At 46.0% G+C, this 20,000-nt stretch overlaps 2 protein-coding genes across 2 annotated transcripts in view; both read right to left on the reverse strand.

The window, feature by feature from the left end:
• LOC135542687 (guanine nucleotide-binding protein G(I)/G(S)/G(O) subunit gamma-7) overlaps positions 1-3,846 on the reverse strand; it is a 7,433-nt gene extending 3,587 nt beyond the window's left edge. Inside the window, exons 1-2 of the mRNA XM_064969813.1 lie at positions 3,739-3,846; positions 1-193 (exon numbers count right to left, since the gene is read on the reverse strand). The exon at positions 1-193 is cut by the window's left edge and continues 41 nt beyond it. The gene's annotated coding sequence lies outside the window, so the exon portion shown is untranslated. The remainder of the gene's footprint in view (positions 194-3,738) is intronic.
• Positions 3,847-12,996: 9,150 nt separating this feature from the next.
• LOC135542688 (GTP-binding protein Di-Ras1-like) overlaps positions 12,997-20,000 on the reverse strand; it is a 15,737-nt gene continuing 8,733 nt past the window's right edge. Inside the window, exons 2-5 of the mRNA XM_064969814.1 lie at positions 19,906-20,000; positions 19,351-19,521; positions 19,011-19,115; positions 12,997-18,722 (exon numbers count right to left, since the gene is read on the reverse strand). The exon at positions 19,906-20,000 is cut by the window's right edge and continues 58 nt beyond it. Of these exons, the coding sequence (XP_064825886.1) occupies positions 18,540-18,722; positions 19,011-19,115; positions 19,351-19,521; positions 19,906-20,000 (554 nt within the window). The 3' untranslated portion in view covers positions 12,997-18,539. The remainder of the gene's footprint in view (positions 18,723-19,010; positions 19,116-19,350; positions 19,522-19,905) is intronic.

Below are 20,000 nucleotides of genomic sequence, written 5' to 3' on the forward strand. Positions count from 1 at the left end.
GACAGGTGTTTGTTGGGTTGATAGACAGGTGTACCAGGCAGGGCAGGTGTGTGTTGGGTTGGTAGATAGGTGTACCAGGTAGAACAGAACAGGTGTGTGTGTGCAGGGGAACTGACCAGGTGAGTTGGGTCACTCAGATGGACAGGAGTGGTTGTGACCTCAGGTCAGATGGTCAGCTGTAAACCTTCACCTCCTGCAGAGTAGAAGTTTTAAGTTTTTAATATCACATGCGCAAGTACAGTGAAATACCTTTCTTTCTGACTCAAAACCCAACAATGCGATAATCAATAACAATGTAATACCAGAAAAAAACATACAAGAAATAAGAAGAAATATGAAGAACACAATGATTAAGTAAACATACTATATACAGGGTCAGTTCCAATACCATATTTACAATGAGCAGGGATACTGGAGTGATGGAGGTAGATATGTATATGGATAAACATACTATATACAGGGTCAGTTCCAATACCATATTTACAATGAGCAGGGATACTGGAGTGATGGAGGTACTGTAGATTTAACATTTGGTGACTATTATTTTACAGTCATATACACGTTTCAACTACAGTGCCTTGCGAAAGTATTCGGCCCCCTTGAACTTTGCAACCTTTTGCCACATTTCAGGCTTCAAACATAAAGATATAAAACTGTATTTTTTTGTGAAGAATCAACAACAAGTGGGACACAATCATGAAGTGGAACGACATTTATTGGATATTTCAAACTTTTTTAACAAATCAAAAACTGAAAAATTATTCAACCCCTTTACTTTCAGTGCAGCAAACTCTCCAGAAGTTCAGTGAGGATCTCTGAATGATCCAATGTTGACCTAAATGACTAATGATGATAAATACAATCCACCTGTGTGTAATCAAGTCTCCGTATAAATGCACCTGCACTGTGATAGTCTCAGAGGTCCGTTAAAAGCGCAGAGAGCATCATGAAGAACAAGGAACACACCAGGCAGGTCCGAGATACTGTTGTGAAGAAGTTTAAAGCTGGATTTGGATACAAAAAGATTTCCCAAGCTTTAAACATCCCAAGGAGCACTGTGCAAGCGATAATATTGAAATGGAAGGAGTATCAGACCACTGCAAATCTATCAAGACCTGGCCGTCCCTCTAAACCTTCAGCTCATACAAGGAGAAGACTGATCAGAGATGCAGCCAAGAGGCCCATGATCACTCTGGATGAACTGCAGAGATCTACAGCTGAGGTGGGAGACTCTGTCCATAGGACAACAATCAGTCGTATATTGCACAAATCTGGCCTTTATGTAAGAGTGGCAAGAAGAAAGCCATTTCTTAAAGATATCCATAAAAAGTGTTGTTTAAAGTTTGCCACAAGCCACCTGGGAGACACACCAAACATGTGGAAGAAGGTGCTCTGGTCAGATGAAACCAAAATTGAACTTTTTGGCAACAATGCAAAACCTTATGTTTGGCGTAAAAGCAACACAGCTCATAACCCTGAACACACCACCCCCACTGTCAAACATGGTGGTGGCAGCATCATGGTTTGGGCCTGCTTTTCTTCAGCAGGGACAGGGAAGATGGTTAAAATTGATGGTAAGATTGATGGAGCCAAATACAGGACCATTCTGGAAGAAAACCTGATGGAGTCTTCAAAAGACCTGAGACTGGGACGGAGATTTGTCTTCCAACAAGACAATGATTCAAAACATAAAGCAAAATCTACAATGGAATGGTTCAAAAATAAACATATCCAGGTGTTAGAATGGCCAAGTCAAAGTCCAGACCTGAATCCAATCGAGAATCTGTGGAAAGAACTGAAAACTGCTGTTCACAAATGCTCTCCATCCAACCTCACTGAGCTCGAGCTGTTTTGCAAGGAGGAATGGGAAAACATTTCAGTCTCTCGATGTGCAAAACTGATAGAGACATACCGCAAGCGACTAACAGCTGTAATCGCAGCAAAAGGTGGCGCTACAAAGTATTAACTTAAGGGGGCTGAATAATTTTGCACGCCCAATTTTTCAGTTTATGATTTGTTAAAAAAGTTTGAAATATCCAATAAATGTCGTTCCACTTCATGATTGTGTCCCACTTGTTGTTGATTCTTCACAAAAAAATACAGTTTTATATCTTTATGTTTGAAGCCTGAAATGTGGCAAAAGGTCGCAAAGTTCAAGGGGGCCGAATACTTTCGCAAGGCACTGTACATAGTAACTAATAATGGTATTTCTTTTAGATTCACAGAAACAAGTTAATTGTGTCACGTGCTAGAAAGTTCCCATAGTTTCAATATATTCATGTTGTCTCAGAGCTGTAAAATAAAGTATTGTACCAAACAATACAAACAAACTCACCAGAAAAGATGAGCCTCTCTCCCCCCCTCTCTCTCCCTCTCTCCCCCCCTCTTTTTTCTTTCTCTTGCTCTCTCCCCCCCCTCTCTCTCTCTCCCTCTCTCTCTCTCCCCCCCCTCTCGCTCTCTCTCTCTCTCTCTCTCTCAGGAGTCCTACTGTAATTACTCTACTGTGCAGGACCTTGAGATTAATGGCTCTAATTAGGGCTGTGTGTGTGTGTGTGTGTGTGTGTGTGTGTGTGTGTGTGTGTGTGTGTGTGTGTGTGTGTGTGTGTGTGTGTGTGTGTGCGCGCGTGAGTACATTATGTATGAGCTACTAACTATGCAAAGAAAACGGTTGTACATGCTGCCATTTCCGTTAAAACTTTAGAAGCTGTAGGCCTATCCACTGAGCCCACCTGTTACCACAGAGCTAATTTATTACGCCTGTTGATGTTCCAACTAGTTTCAAACTTTCCCGACGAGGGTATATTCTCTCATTCCCAGACAAAGGGTAAGTGACCTGAAGCATTGTCTGACAGTCTAGATCATTATTTTGACCCTCAGAATTATATCCAGGCCTATTGGCCAACGAATAGCCAGTTTGAAACAGTATCGTCGTGTCTTGTGCAGTGTTCTAGTATAGACCATCACATTAGTAGGCTAACATGATTAGACAATACACTGTATTAATTTGACGGAATTTATCAGTTCATGGCGATCCCACTGGTCGGCTTATGAAATGGCTGAGCATCCAATATGGACCCTATAGTTGACGAGACACGCGTAAATTCCCAACAATGAACTACATGGGTCTATACGTGTGTGTTGCCCCTGCATGCCACAGTAAGCCTGTTCTGCCGATTGAAAACACAATGCGGGCATTTTGACGGATGGAACAGTGTGTCCTCGGCCACCCCCCCACACACACACACACACACACACACACACACACACACTTATAGGCCTACTAACTACGGTAATAGGCCTACTGCATAGTCGAATCTCAGCCGGAGAATAGGCTGTTGACATGTCGTTAGAATGCGTATGGAAGCTATTCGCCTGTTGCAAATAATGCATGCATTGCAAAGAGCCTAGTAAGCTAATTTGACACTTCCCTCAAACCATCCAGCTGTTTTTTAGTCATCGCTGCTTCCCTCTGATCTATCAGCTACAGAGTGCGCTACCGACGTTTTGATAACGTTTCTCGCACAGACCCTGTCCCCTAGTTCCTCTCCTCCCACCCTCTCTCTCTCCGCCCTGGCTTGGGAAACCCGAATTCGTGACCGATGACTCTGTCTTTCCCTTAAGCGCTGCTTTTCCATGACCAAAATCGGGAAGACAAGCGCACATAAACCGCAAATAAGTACATGGTTTTGTAAAGAGGTGATATAAACAGATACAATTGAGTGATATTTCCAAACTCACCTCCGAATGCGCTGTATTCCTGATTTAAAGGGGCAGCTTCGTCGGTTCCACAGTCCGTTCGTTCAATCTCGGTTTTTACCGAATCAAACGCCACCCCCTCTGTTGGCTAGCGGTGTCTGTCCACCCTATTACACCCCCCCCCCCCCCTCCGTTACTCCGTCACCTCTGACAGCCAGCCAGCGCTCTCACACACAAACTTGATATCCCCCTTGATAAAAACGAAAGGGGTTGTTCAGACCATAAAGGATGAAGTTGCCCTTAGACGTCGATCTAAGTTCCGTTTTGCGTTTTTCCCACCAATGGTTAAGGTTAGAATTGGGGAGGATGAGCAGATCCTAGATCAGTGGCTACGGGAGTTCAATAAGATGGCCCTTGTTCCAAATCGAAAACCAATGGGTATTGTACAATTGCACAAACATTTCGGTTGTGGCGCTTTATGTAGGTATAACGAACATCAGATATTCATGTAAGTATTTTCTCTTTCCCGTCATGTGTACCCGGAGTGTGAGCTGCTTTCAATATATCCGCTATACGCATCTGGACACGGAATTGATACAGGATCAAACAGCAGGGTGCAGTAACACATATACACGCAGGGAGGCGCCCTTACTCAATGTTATTTACAAAGGGAAAGGACTCTTCATTCCGGACTGATATACAAGCTACATACTCGGCCTGGTTGGTAGACAGAACACCGTATTTTCACCTATAGTCGATCACGCAAACCCACATGCACGCGCGCGCGCGCGCACACACACACACACACACACACACACACACACACACACACACACACACACACACACACACACACACACACACACACACACACACACACACACACACAGGCAGACAGACATGCAGCTCTACAGGCCAAGGTTTCCCATACAGTGGCAGTCTATAGTCATTCCCCACTCTAGTGGGCTTTTTATATCCACCAGAGAGCTAAAAATAGCAGGGAGAGGAGAGAGAGAGAGAGAGAAAGGTAGGGTGAGAGAGCGAGTTAGGGAGAAAGAGAGAGGGAGAGAGAGAGTGAGGGAGGGAGGGAGGGAGGGAGGGAGGGAGAAAGAGAGGGAGAGAGAGAGAGTGAGGGAGGGAGGGAGGGAGGGAGGGAGGGAGAGAGAGAGAGAGAGAGAGAGAGAGAGAGAGAGAGTGAGGGAGGGAGGGAGGGAGGGAGAAAGAGAGAGGGAGAGAGAGAGTGAGGGAGGGAGGGAGGGAGGGAGAAAGAGAGGGAGAGAGCATTTACCGCATTGGCCTCATTTCTACTGAAGTGTGAAATTATGCTGATGCTACATTTAGCTTTCATTTCCTCTCCTTTGATGTCTCTCTCTCCTTTCTCCTTTTCCCTCCATCTTTCTTCCATCTCTCTCTCTCCCTCCCTCTTGCTCCCCCCTCTCCCCTTCCTCTCTCTCCCTCCCTCTTGCTCCCCCCTCTCCCCTTCTTCTCCCTCCCTCCCTCTTGCTCCCCCTTCTCCCCTTCCTCTCTCTCCCTCCCTCTTGCTCCCCTTCTCCCCTTCCTCTCTCTCCCTCTTGCTCCCCCCTCTCCCCTTCCTCTCTCTCCCTCCCTCTTGCTCCCCCTCCCCCCTTCCTCTCTCTCCCTCCCTCTCTCTGATGTGAGCAGTAGCTGAAGCACTAACCCAAACTACAGAACATTGCAGTACGCTAAGAATCTCGATCAGTACTAAATTGTATTCTCACAGTACCATTTGGACTCTAGATCAGTTTAGCAGTATATGAGAATGTAACAGAGGTTGTTTGGTGAACCAAGCTCACGTGATCAGTAACCAAACCAGCTAGGCTTTAGCTCACCGGGTGAACACAGACTTGTGGTGCGCAGATGACCCGGGATTAAACCCAGTTGGTCAAAAGACTAAAGACTGTATTTCTGTTAAATCGGCTGGGTTTAAAATCCTCACCATCCCCTGAACTGTTATTAGTCAGTAGCCCCCAGTAGATGCTAAAATGGCTGCCACAGAATGATGTGATGTTATCTAAGAGCATTGTCATAGTTATGTGTTGAAACCACAATGGCCATAGTCTCTCTATACAATATATGACTCATGAGTGGTGACTAAAGGGACACATACACACTCTCTCTCCCTGTTCTCTCTCCCCACCTCTCTTTCTGACTCATAAAGTCTGTGTGTAACTCCATTCTCCATGAGATGGCTGTTAACTATATTATACCCTGAGTCGTGTGTGTGTGTGTTGTTTGTTTTATAGTCTCTATGTTAAAACAGGGTCAACTGTGTTTGTGTTTTTGATGGTGTATGTTTAAACAGGGTCAACTGTGTTTGTGTTTTATAGTCTCTATGTTACAACAGGGTCAACTGTGTTTGTGTTTGTGAAGCTGTATGTTAAAACAGTGTTAACGGAGTTTGTGTTTTTGTTTGTGATGGTGTATGTTAAAACAGTGTTAACTGTGTTTGTGTTTTTGATGGTGTATGTTAAAATAGTGTCAACTGCGTTTGTGTTTGTGATGGTGTATGTTAAAACAGTGTTAACTGTGTTTGTGATGGTGTATGTTAAAACAGTGTTAACTGTATTTGTGTTTGTGATGGTGTTGTCATGTCTTATTATGTCTGTTCCTGTCCTTTCTCTTCACTCTGTCTCTCTCTGCTGGTCTTATTAGGTTACCTTCTCTGTCTCTCCTTCTTCAGCTGTTCTACATCTCCCCTAACTAGCTCATTCACTCTTTCCCACCTGTTCTCTCTTTCCCCTCTGATTAGGTCTCTATTTCTCTCTCTGTTCCTGCTACTTTCAGTGTCAGATTCTTGTTTGTGTTTTTCATGCCAGAAGCAAGCTGTCGTCTCGTTTGCTTCCACCTTGTCCTATCCTGTCGGAGTCTGCCTGGCAGGTGCATCCTGCACTATACTAACGTTCTTTTGGTTCCATTGACAACGTCGGAAGAGGATTTATGCCATTCCTGTTTTTTCATTAAAGAACTCTGTTTTCTGTTAAAACCGCTTTTGGGTCTTCACTCAAGTACATAACAGAAGAATCTGACCAAGAATGGACCCAGCGGCTCCGGACCCTTTTCACTCCGCCGTCGAGATCCAGGGAGCGATGCTAGGCAGACACGAGGAGGAATTGTCTGCTGCTCGACATGCCGTTGAGACCCTGGCCGTCCAAGTCTCCGACCTCACAAGGCAGGTTCACCAACTCCACCTCGATCCACCGCCCACTTCCAGGGTTTCCGAGTCTCCGGAGCCCAGGATCAACAACCCGCCGTGTTACTCTGGGGAGCCCACTGAGTGCCGCTCATTCCTCACTCAGTGTGATGTGGTGTTCTCTCTCCAGCCCAACACTTACTCCAGGAGCGCAGCCCGCATCGCCTACGTCATTTCTCTCCTTACCGGACGGGCGCGTGAGTGGGGCACGGCAATCTGGGAGGCGAGGGCTGAGTGTATTAACCAGTATCAAGACTTTAAGGAGGAGATGATACGGGTTTTTGACCGTTCTGTTTTTGGGGAGGAGGCTTCCAGGGCCCTGTCTTCCCTATGTCAGGGGAATCGATCCATAACGGATTATTCTATTGAGTTTCGCACTCTCGCTGCCTCTAGTGACTGGAACGAGCCGGCTTTGCTCGCTCGTTTTCTGGAGGGTCTCCTCGTCAAGGTTAAGGATGAGATCCTCTCCCGGGAGGTTCCTTCCAGTCTGGACTCCTTAATAGCTCTCGCTATTCGCATAGAGCGACGGTTTGATCTTCGTCGCCGAGCTCGTGGAAAGGAGTTCGCGTTCTCCGTTGCTTCCCTCTCCACATCACTGCCACCTGCCGCATCACTGCCACCCTCCTCCGCCGGCTCGGATGCTGAGCCTATGCAGCTGGGGGGTATCCGCATCTCGGCCAAGGAGAAGGAACGGAGAATCACCTATCGCCTCTGTCTCTACTGCGGCTCCGCTGGTCATTTTGTCACCTCATGCCCAGTAAAAGCCAGAGCTCATCAGTAAGAGGAGGGCTACTGGTGAGCGCAACTACTCAGGCCTCTCCTTCAGGATCACGCACTACCTTTCCGGTCCATCTCCGCTGGCCCGGTTCATCTGCTTCCTGCAGTGCCTTGATAGACTCTGGGGCGGAGGGCTGTTTTATGGACGAGACCTGGGCTCGGGAACATGACATTCCTCTCAGACAGTTAGGGAGCCCACGGCCTTGTTCGCTTTAGATGGTAGTTCTCTCCCCAAGATTCAGCGTGAGACGCTGCCTTTAACCCTCACTGTCTCTGGTAATCATAGCGAAACCATTTCTTTTTTAATTTTTCGTTCACCTTTTACACCTGTTGTTTTGGGTCATCCCTGGCTAGTGCGCCATAACCCTTCTATTAATTGGTCTAGTAATACTATCCTATCCTGGAATGTTTCTTGTCATGTGACCTGTTTAATGTCTGCTATCCCTCCTGTTTCCTCTGTCTCTTCTTCACAGGAGGAGCCTGGCGATTTGACAGGGGTGCCGGAGGAGTATCACGATCTGCGCACGGTGTTCAGTCGTTCCAAGGCCACTTCTCTCCCTCCACACCGGTCGTATGACTGTAGTATTGATCTCCTTCCGGGAACTACTCCCCCGGGGTAGATTATACTCTCTGTCGGCTCCCGAACGTAAGGCTCTCGAGGATTATTTGTCTGTTTCGCTCGACGCCGGTACCATAGTCTCCTCCTCCTCTCCCGCCGGAGCGGGGTTTTTTTTCGTTCAGAAGAATGACGGGTCCCTGCGCCCATGCGTGGATTATCGAGGGCTGAATGACATAACAGTTAAGAATCGTTATCCGCTTCCTCTTATGTCTTCAGCCTTCGAGATCCTGCAGGGAGCCAGGTTTTTCACCAAATTGGACCTTCGTAACGCCTACCATCTCGTGCGCATCAGGGAGGGGGACGAGTGGAAGACGGCGTTTAACACTCCGTTAGGGCACTTTGAATACCGGGTTCTTCCTTTCGGCCTCGTTAACGCTCCAGCTGTCTTTCAGGCACTAGTTAACGACGTCCTGAGAGACATGCTGAACATTTTTGTTTTCGTTTACATGGACGATATCCTGATTTTTTCACCGTCTCTCCCGATTCATGTTCAGCACGTGCGACGCGTCCTCCAGCGCCTTTTGGAGAACTGTCTTTATGTGAAGGCTGAGAAGTGCACTTTTCATGCCGCCTCTGTCCCTTTTCTCGGTTCCGTTATTTCCGCTGAGGGCATTAAGATGGATCCCGCTAAGGTCCAGGCTGTCATTGATTGGCCCGTTCCTAAGTCACGCGTCGAGCTGCAGCGCTTTCTGGGCTTCGCTAATTTCTATCGTCGTTTCATCCGTAATTTCGGTCAGGTGGCAGCTCCCCTCACAGCCCTTACTTCTGTTAAGACGTGCTTTAAGTGGTCCGTTTCCGCCCAGGGAGCTTTTGATCTTCTTAAGAATCGTTTTACATCCGCACCTATTCTTGTTACACCTGACATCTCTAGACAGTTTGTTGTTGAGGTTGACGCGTCAGAGGTGGGCGTGGGAGCCATTCTTTCTCAGCGCTCTCTCTCTGACGGCAAGGTCCATCCTTGCGCGTTTTTCTCTCATCGCTTATCGCCGTCAGAACGTAACTATGATGTTGGTAATCGCGAACTGCTCGCCATCCGCTTAGCCCTAGGCGAATGGCGACAGTGGTTGGAGGGGGCGACCGTTCCTTTTGTCGTTTGGACTGACCATAGGAACCTTGAGTACATCCGTTCAGCCAAACGACTTAATGCGCGTCAGGCTCGTTGGGCTCTGTTTTTCGCTCGTTTCGAGTTTGTTATTTCTTATCGTCCGGGCTCAAAAAACACCAAACCTGATGCTTTATCTCGTCTCTTCAGTTCTTCTGAGGTCTCCACCGACCCCGAGGGATTCTCCCTGAGGGGCGTGTTGTCGGGTTGACTGTCTGGGGAATTGAGAGGCAGGTAAAGCAAGCACTCGCTCACACTCCGTCGCCGCGAGCTTGTCCTAGGAACCTTCTGTTCGTTCCCGTTCCTACTCGTCCGGCCGTTCTTCAGTGGGCCCACTCTGCCAAGTTAGCCGGCCACCCCGGCGTTCGGGTACGCTCGCTTCCATTCGCCAGCGTTTCTGGTGGCCCACTCGGGAACGTGACGCGCGTCGATTTGTCGCCGCTTGTTCGGTCTGCGCGCAGACTAAATCTGGGAACTCTCCTCCTGCCGGCCGTCTCAGACCGCTTCCCATTCCCTCTCGACCGTGGTCTCACATCGCTTTAGATTTTATCACCGGACTGCCTTCATCAGCGGGGAAGACAGTTATTCTTACGGTTGTCGATAGATTCTCTAAGGCGGCTCATTTCATTCCTCTCGCTAAGCTCCCTTCTGCTAAGGAGACGGCTCAGATCATTATCGAGAATGTTTTCCGAATTCATGGCCTTCCGTCAGACGTCGTTTCCGACAGAGGCCCGCAGTTCACGTCTCAATTTTGGAGGGAGTTTTGCCGTTTGATTGGGGCTTCCGTCAGTCTCTCGTCCGGCTTTCATCCCCAGTCTAACGGTCAAGCCGAACGGGCCAATCAGACTGTTGGTCGCATTTTACGCAGTCTTTCTTTTCGTAACCCTGCGTCTTGGTCAGAACAGCTCCCCTGGGCAGAGTACGCCCACAACTCGCTTCCTTCGTCTGCTACCGGTCTATCTCCTTTTCAGAGTAGCCTCGGGTACCAGCCTCCGCTGTTCTCATCTCAGCTCGCCGAGTCCTGCGTCCCCTCCGCTCAGGCTTTTGTCCAGCGTTGCGAGCGCACCTGGAAGGGGGTCAGGTCGGCACTTTGCCGTAATAGGGCGCAGACTGTGAGGGCCGCTAATAGCGTAGGACCAAGAGTCCTAGATATTGTTGCGGTCAGAGAGTATGGCTCTCCACTCAGAACCTTCCCCTTAAGACAGCTTCTCGCAAGTTGGCCCCGCGGTTCATTGGTCCGTTCCGTATTTCTCAGGTCATTAATCCTGTCGCAGTGCGACTTCTTCTCCCGCGCTATCTTCGTCGCGTTCACCCGGTCTTCCATGTCTCCTGTGTTAAGCCCGTTCTTCGCGCCCCCCGCTCGTCCCTCCCCCCATCCTTGTCGAGGGCGCACCTATCTACAGGGTTCGTAAGATTTTGGACATGCGCCCTCGGGGCCGTGGTCATCAGTACCTAGTGGATTGGGAGGGGTACGGTCCTGAGGAGAGGAGTTGGGTTCCCTCTCGGGACGTGCTGGACCGTTCGCTGATCGATGATTTCCTCCGTTGCCGCCAGGTTTCCTCCTCGAGTGCGCCAGGAGGCGCTCGGTGAGTGGGGGGGTACTGTCATGTCTTATTATGTCTGTTCCTGTCCTTTCTCTTCACTCTGTCTCTCTCTGCTGGTCTTATTAGGTTACCTTCTCTGTCTCTCCTTCTTCAGCTGTTCTACATCTCCCCTAACTAGCTCATTCACTCTTTCCCACCTGTTCTCTCTTTCCCCTCTGATTAGGTCTCTATTTCTCTCTCTGTTCCTGCTACTTTCAGTGTCAGATTCTTGTTTGTGTTTTTCATGCCAGAAGCAAGCTGTCGTCTCGTTTGCTTCCACCTTGTCCTATCCTGTCGGAGTCTGCCTGGCAGGTGCATCCTGCACTATACTAACGTTCTTTTGGTTCCATTGACAACGTCGGAAGAGGATTTATGCCATTCCTGTTTTTTCATTAAAGAACTCTGTTTTCTGTTAAAGCCGCTTTTGGGTCTTCACTCAAGTACATAACAGGTGTATGTTAAAACAGTGTTAATTAACTGTGTTTGTGTTTGTGATGGTGTATGTTAAAATAGTGTTAACTGTGTTTGTGTTTTTGATGGTGTATGTTAAAACAGTGTTAACTGTGTTTGTGTTTTTGATGGTGTATGTTAAAACAGTGTTAACTGTGCTTGTGTTTTTGATGGTGTATGTTAAAACAGTGTTAACGGAGTTTGTGTTTGTGATGGTGTATGTTAAAACAGTGTTAACAGAGTTTGTGTTTGTGATGCTGTATGTTAAAACAGTGTTAACTGTATTTGTGTTTGTGATGGTGTATGTTAAAACAGTGTTAACTGTATTTGTGTTTGTGATGGTGTATGATAAAACAGTGTTAACTGTGTTTGTATTTTCGATGGTGTAAGTTAAAATAGTGTTTGTGATGCTGTATGTTAAAACAGTGTTAACGGTGTGTGTTGTATGTAAACAGCATTAGGTCAGTGATGTTAGAGGCTAATTAGTTACACTTTAACAAGGATGGCATCAAGAGTGTATGTTTGTGTAAACTCGGAGGCACGTGAAGGGTGTGTGTGTTATCAGGGTGTGTTACCCTCATTAAGATCCTACAGAGTGCTGCTAACCTCATGTCTCTTCACATTACATTACAGCCTGACACACACACACACACACACACACACACACACACACACACACACACACACACACACACACACACACACACACACACACACACACACACACACACACACACACACAGCCTAGAAGATCTATGGCTGTCGTAACGCATCACCTGGGTCACACCACATTCTGCCTCGGCAACCGTCGCCGTCACAGAGTCACCATAGCAACCACATTGGGTGAAGAATCCTCAAGCAGATAGAGGAAGAGAGACCGTGCTTTGCTTTGCAGGCAGGCTGTCAGGGAGTTGAGAACAGTATGACACAGTATGAGGCTGCGAGCTGTTGTCATGGTGCGTTCAAGACAACTGGGATCTCTGAAGAGAAACAAGCTCCGATTGGGAAAAATCGTGATGTTAGTGATCTTCAGGTCAGAGCTGTCGGGGCTCTAGGATGATGCCGAAGTTTCTGACTGGTAATTCCGAGTTGGATGATCTTTCCAAATTATTTTTCCCATTCAGAGCTCACCAAAATTGGACATTGGAGGTCGGAGATTTACTAGTTCCGAGTTGTCTTGAGTGCCCCATCAGTCCACGTAACCGACCTAGTATCTAACCCGGTTATCTACCAGGGTATCCTATACTCGGTCCTATACACCCCCAAGGTGCACATTTTGGGTTTTGCCCAAGCACTACCCAGCTGATTCAAATAACCAGCTCATCATCAAGCTTTGACCATTTGAATCAGCTGTGTAGTGCTGGGACAAAAAACAAAAAGTGCGCTCATGGGGGGGCCAGGGACCGGGTTTGGGAAACCTTGATCTATACCATGCAAGACCATGTCAGCCCACTAAGCAAAATCCTAGGTGTTCAATATAGGAGCCAACAGTAGTCTTCAGGTCATCTTTCTGTCATTTCACACACATTGTGAAAGGAAATATCACACAAGAGGCAGATTCTTAACTGTTGTTTTTATTAGGAAAATCCTTTTGCAGATTCAATATGATAATTTCTTCATATACATATCTTATATCTTATAGTTAGGATGCATTGCCACAGTACATTATAGTAGGAAGACTATTGCTAGAATAAATAGCTAGAATAATTATTATAATAATTATATTAAAAATAAAATAATAAAATGTCTATACATGATCATTATGTTAAAAAAAGGTCCAAACAAAAAACATGTTTACAAAAACAACAAGAGATTAAAAACAGTTACACTTTTCAAACCAAAGCCAATATTAATGCAGAAGAATTATAATAATAAAATAGAAATATGTTAATTTCACAGTTTGCGTCCTTATTGGTTCTCATGCTGGCTGGGAGGAACACTTATTGGGGACATGCAGGGAGGGAAGGACAGAGATGGAGGTTAGTAGAACTACACTACCCAGAAGTCATTGCACCCCTCAAAGGCCCGGTCCAGAAACAACTTTGAGGCACTTCCACGTTTTGTGTTTGGCAGAGCAGACAAGTGTAAACAATATGGCGGAAGTTCCCCAAAGCCTAATAGTTAACCCTGTCCCCTATCCAGTCCCTTCAGATATTTGAACTTCTAGTGGCAAGGAGTTGTTTCTGGGCTGATAGTATGATCTGGGGTGATGCAAACATTCCAAACTGTGTCCTTGGTAGGCTTGAGTTTATAGAACATGTTTCTGATTAACTACACTCAATGAACTACTCTTCCCATAGTCCTTTGTGCCACTTCTCTTCTGCAACCCTCTTTCCAGCTACATGACTTTCTGATAACACACATCAGTGAAAGGCTGTATGGGCTTTTTCAGGTAGAAACTGCGTAGAACAGACACTATCTGGCTTGTATAATCTATTCTAGAATCATATCAGCTCTGTTCTGTGTGTTTCGATCTTGGTTTTTATTCAGCCATACAGCAGCTTCTTTGTCCATTCCTGAGTCATTATAGGAATGCTCTCTGAACCCATTCCTAAAATCAGACTTTCACGTAAATCATGTTATTGATATATTTGTGAGGAAAGTCTAGTTTTGTGTGTGGATCTCAAGACAGGATCCAGCACTCTAAACTACACACGCGAAAAAAGAAAACCTCTCATTGGTTCATTTCTAGAGGACTCTGCCCATTTGGGCAGTGAGGTGAGAGATCTTCCTCAGGGCCCACCCCTTCTCTGATTATAATAATGATCTGTGGAATCACAGTTGGCAGCTCTATCTTTTCACTCCTAAGAGAACCACACTACCCACAATCTTATGAAGAGGGCAAAGGGGGCCATGATGTCACCATTCCCTAACGTTCCTAAATCCTCTATAGACTCTATATCCACCTCCAGCTATATAACTCTAATAGCTATTTACAGCTATATACAGATGTGGAGTGAAGGGGAGTGGTAAAACTCATAGGAAGCGTACAACAGACGGTTTACAGGGTGACACAGCAGTGCAGAAAAAGAGACAATGTGCAAACCTCACGACACCCTACTCCCTATGTAGTGCACTACTTTTGACCAGAATCACATCAGGGGATAGGGTGCCGCATGAGACACGCAGATAATGAGGTTTCTGTGGCACAGAGGACTGCTCTCTGTCTGCTTGGTATGCCTGTGTATTTATGTGTGTGTGTACTGTGTACAGTACGTGTGTGTGTGTGTGTGTGTGTTTGAGCCTCAGCAGTCTGACTCATGCAGAACGTGTGGGTCATCTCCACAGGGAACCTCTGACAGACACTTCATAAAACCGCATTAACACACACACTGAATATTGTGGGAGGATGGGGTAAATGTGTCTGTGCTGACTCAAACTAACACTGTTGAGTGCACTGTACACACACACACACACACACACATACACACACACACACACACACACACACACACACACACACACACACACACACACACACACACACACACACACACACACACACACACACACAACATACTAGTTTAATACTATTTGATGTAGAACGTTCCACATAATTCACTAAAATGCGGGTCAATCTGATCTGAATAATAGATGACTGTCTACTTTATTATAGTTCTAGTGTAATACTGCTCTATAACACTGTTTTCTCATCAGATCCAGGACCTTTTCCTGAGCATGTGATCTGAACAGGAACAACCCTGAGCCTTAGCTATAGCCTACAACTGGGGATCAGCGTGTTCCTGGTCAGGGCATGAGGTCAGGAAAACATTTGGGCCATAAGTATAACACAGCACATAGCAACACAACGTACCTTCTCAATACCCTATACACAGTGGCCACCAGGGATGGGGACCTTTCTCTTTCTAATTCAGTCTATTCAATTTGCCCATTGTTTTTCAATGACAGATTTTTCCTTTCATGAACAGAATTTCAATGAATATTCTGAATTGAAAATGAACTCCAATCCCTGGTTGAAACTCGAATCAATTCCGTGCTACTTTATTAGAGAGAGATATGAAGGGGTGTTTTCTACTTCTTTGGGTCCAACGGTGTTATTCCAGAAAGACAGTTTAGATCTGGGTTCCCTCACATAGTGTGTTCTACATAGTGTGTTCTAAATAGTACCCTATATAGACCCTACTAGAATTACTAGTGAAGTACTTTAGATCAGAGCATTAAAAAAAAGTAGTGCACTTTATAGGGAATAGGGTGCCATTTGTGATGCAAGCTTAACCTTTTTGTCTGTTTTGTTACAATACCGTGCTATATAACCAATCCACAGCCTTATGGTGACCTTAACACACGTTTAAACACTGTACACATTACAAGTCACCTGGAATAATAACTGCAGGAGAGCTGTTCCCTCCTTACCCCACCTCTGTTCAAAATATATTGACAGTTATTTATTCTGCAAGATAGAAAACGGAACATGGTAAAACAAAAACACAACGTCAATCAAATGATTGTGCTTTTAGCTCTTCTGTATAGTAAGAAGTAGGATGACTTTGTCCATAAATGCTGATCTAAGATCAGTTTTGCATTCCCCCCTAATGGTTAAAGTTGTGATTTGGGGAGTAAGCTGATCCTAGATCTGTGGGTTAGGGGCAACTCCCACCTGGAGTATATATTCTGTACTTTGACAAACAGCCTTATTGCTTTACATAAACCAATAGAGGTGTTTGGGACAATAATATAATGACATTTACATAATAATATCACTCCTTTTTCATGTACATACTATGTAGGAATACACTTGGTGATTGACCACTGGTTTCCAAAAAGCGTGTGCGTGTGCATTTATATTTGTGTGTGTATGTGTGACATTAAGTGCAATGTGATGGTATTTGCATGGCATTAAACTAATCGAGTGTCTTCCCTCCGTCGAGTAGAGTCGTCACTCCATCCTCTCTGTGCTTCTCTGTGTACGAAGAGGATTCAGCTGCTTGGCATGGGAAACACAAGGCCAACAGAAAGGCTCCTCACATGAAACAACAAGGGCCAAAGCCAACCGACGCAAACATTCCCAACGACATCATCCGCAGTATTCCTAGTCCAAATCCCGTAACTAACTTTTCTAAAACCTCTTCACATGTTCCAAGTCCACTCCATCGTCCAGCCAACCAAAGTCCAACTACCAAGTGTCCCAGGCAGACTTCTTAACATTTCAGTCCAACTACCAAGTGTCTCAGGCAGACTTCTCAACATTTCAGTCCAACTACCAAGTGTCCCAGGCAGACTTCTTAACATTTCAGTCCAACTACCAAGTGTCCCAGGCAGACTTCTTAACATTTCAGTCCAACTACCAAGTGTCCCAGGCAGACTTCTTAACATTTTCAGTCCAACTACCAAGTGTCCCAGGCAGACTTCTTAACATTTCAGTCCAACTACCAAGTGTCTCAGGCAGACTTCTCAACATTTCAGTCCAACTACCAAGTGTCCCAGGCAGACTTCTTAACATTTCAGTCCAACTACCAAGTGTCCCAGGCAGACTTCTTAACATTTCAGTCCAACTACCAAGTGTCCCAGGCAGACTTCTTAACATTTCAGTCCAACTACCAAGTGTCCCAGGCAGACTTCTTAACATTTCAGTCCAACTACCAAGTGTCCCAGGCAGACTTCTTAACATTTCAGTCCAACTACCAAGTGTCCCAGGCAGACTTCTTAACATTTCAGTCCAACTACCAAGTGTCTCAGGCAGACTTCTCAACATTTCAGTCCAACTACCAAGTGTCCCAGGCAGACGTCTTAACATTTCAGTCCAACTACCAAGTGTCCCAGGCAGACTTCTTAACATTTCAGTCCAACTACCAAATGTCCCAGGCAGACTTCTTAACATTTCAGTCCAACTACCAAGTGTCCCAGGCAGACTTCTTAACATTTCAGTCCAACTACCAAGTGTCCCAGACAGACTTCTTAACATTTCAGTCCAACTACCAAGTGTCCCAGGCAGACTTCTTAACATTTCAGTCCAACTACCAAGTGTCCCAGGCAGACTTCTTAACATTTCAGTCCAACTACCAAGTGTCCCAGGCAGACTTCTTAACATTTCAGTCCAACTACCAAGTGTCCCAGGCAGACTTCTTAACATTTCAGTCCAACTACCAAGTGTCTCAGGCAGACTTCTCAACATTTCAGTCCAACTACCAAGTGTCCCAGGCAGATTTCTTAACATTTGAGTCCAACTACCAAGTGTCCCAGGCAGACTTCTTAACATTTCAGTCCAACTACCAAATGTCCCAGGCAGACTTCTTAACATTTCAGTCCAACTACCAAGTGTCCCAGGCAGACTTCTTAACATTTCAGTCCAACTACCAAGTGTCCCAGGCAGACTTCTTAACATTTCAGTCCAACTACCAAGTGTCCCAGGCAGACTTCTTAACATTTCAGTCCAACTACCAAGTGTCCCAGGCAGACTTCTTAACATTTCAGTCCAACTACCACATCTTTCTTTCCCAGGTTCTCTTTCCTTGGATTCCAAGTCAGACGTGAACCACTGCCCTTCCCTTGTTTTAACACTGAGCTAAAGTCTTAGAGGGATTGTTGATGTCACAAGTTCAACGTTTCTCCAGTTCAAGTAATGATTTAGAAGCCATTTTTGAATGAGGAGTTAAGAGGATTCTCCATTTTGCATGATGACAGAGACGGTTAGGGGGTATACTGTCTGTGTCTTTCAGAGGTGCTAGGGAGGGAGGCCATGTATACATAGGATATGTACATTATGTTGGAGTGTCCCTAGTGTAACATCTAGTGACCTCGCCAAGAGGTTGGGACCTCACGGCGTAATGGCTGAGGTGTTGGACTGATGCTGACAGATGCAGGGTTGCGGGTTCGAGTCGTGTTCAGACAACCCCCCCCCCCCAAATCTTTTCACTACAGTGGGACTGTATGGATGGTTAGGACCCTGGTCAGGCAGACAGGAGATGAGAGAGGAGGATAGGGAGAGGGAGAGGTATAGAACCCACCAGTGGTCCTGAGGTCTCTTCACTCTCTTCTCTTTCTCTCCCTCTCCTTCCCTTCTATCCTCACACTTTCTGTCTTCCTTGTTACCTCCCTTCCTTCCTTCCTCCCTTCCTCCATCCCTCTCTCCTCTCCTCCTCTCTACATGACACTACATTTTCCCTTCAGTCTCTCAGCTCTGGACTGTTTCCCGGACCGTTTCCCGTCGATGTTGAGACTCATGTTTCTCTTCTTGTCCAGGTTGAGCAGCTCCTGGAACAGCTCGGTCACGTTGTGGTTGGTCTTAGCTGACGTCTCCATGAACGCACACTTCCACGTGGTCGCCTTGAAGACCACACAGTAGGATTATTAATAGGATTCATTTTATTATTGTTATTAACAGGAGAAAGTAGAAAGGGAATTTGCTTTACAGTAATCGGCCCGACAATACCAGACCTGGGTAAAATATACAGATCAACTACTTTGAGGTGGGATTTATTTAACTTGGGTTTTGCACTTTTGTCACTATTCCAAACTGAATCGATACTTTCAAGTATTTGACATTATGGAGTTCTACTGAACCCAGGTCAGATGTATTATTTTTTAACATTTCAGATGTTTAACGTTACCGACCTGTGCCTCTCCATCTTTAGTCTCCACCTCTCTCTGGGTCTCATCACTCTTGTTGCCCACCAACATGATGGGGATGGCCTCTATGTTCCCCTTTATGGCTATCACCTGGAGAACACAAGGAGAGATTACAACACATAGTCACCCCCACACACACACTCACACACACACACACACACACACACACACACACACACACACACACACACACACACACACACACACACACACACACACACACACACACACACACACACACACACACACACACACACACACACACACACACACACACACACACACACACACACACACACACACACACACACACACACACACCTACCTGTTGGTAGATAGGCTTGAGTTCCTCCAGTGACTGTTTGCTGGTTACAGAGTAGACCAGTATGAAGGCATGTCCTTTGGATATGGACAGCCTCTGCATGGCAGGGAACTGGTGACTGCCTGTTGTATCAGTTATCTGGAGCGTACACACACTCTTATCACAGCTGATCACCTGTAGACACACACAAACATACACACACAATTAGTATCATTAGGATATTACATGATCATTCATTGAAAAACAACATTGCTTATACTCAATGCTCCTTTGATCACTAAGTTGTATCATTTGACTTGGTGCATCAGATCAGTGGATAAAATAGGCCTCTGGACACACTATATATGGTCATTACGTCTATACATCAGATAAAGCAGTTGGCCTACTGCCCATCCCTGATTACCTGTCAATGCATCGTTTTGTCTGAAACGGCACCCTATTCTCTGAAGTGCACTATGTTCAGGCCATGGTCAAAGTAGTAGACTAAAGAGGGATTAGGGTGTTCCAGATGCAGCCTCGGTCTTCCTTCCTCTCCTCCTCCTCCTCTCCCTGTCTCACCTGTCGATAGGTGTCCTCCACAGTGGGAATATAGGTGTCCCTGAAGGTGCCTTTAACGAAGCGTAGGACCAGGGAGCTCTTCCCCACTCCCCCCG

This window comes from Oncorhynchus masou, chromosome 6 (assembly GCF_036934945.1).
Source record: "Oncorhynchus masou masou isolate Uvic2021 chromosome 6, UVic_Omas_1.1, whole genome shotgun sequence".
NCBI lineage: Eukaryota > Metazoa > Chordata > Actinopteri > Salmoniformes > Salmonidae > Oncorhynchus > Oncorhynchus masou.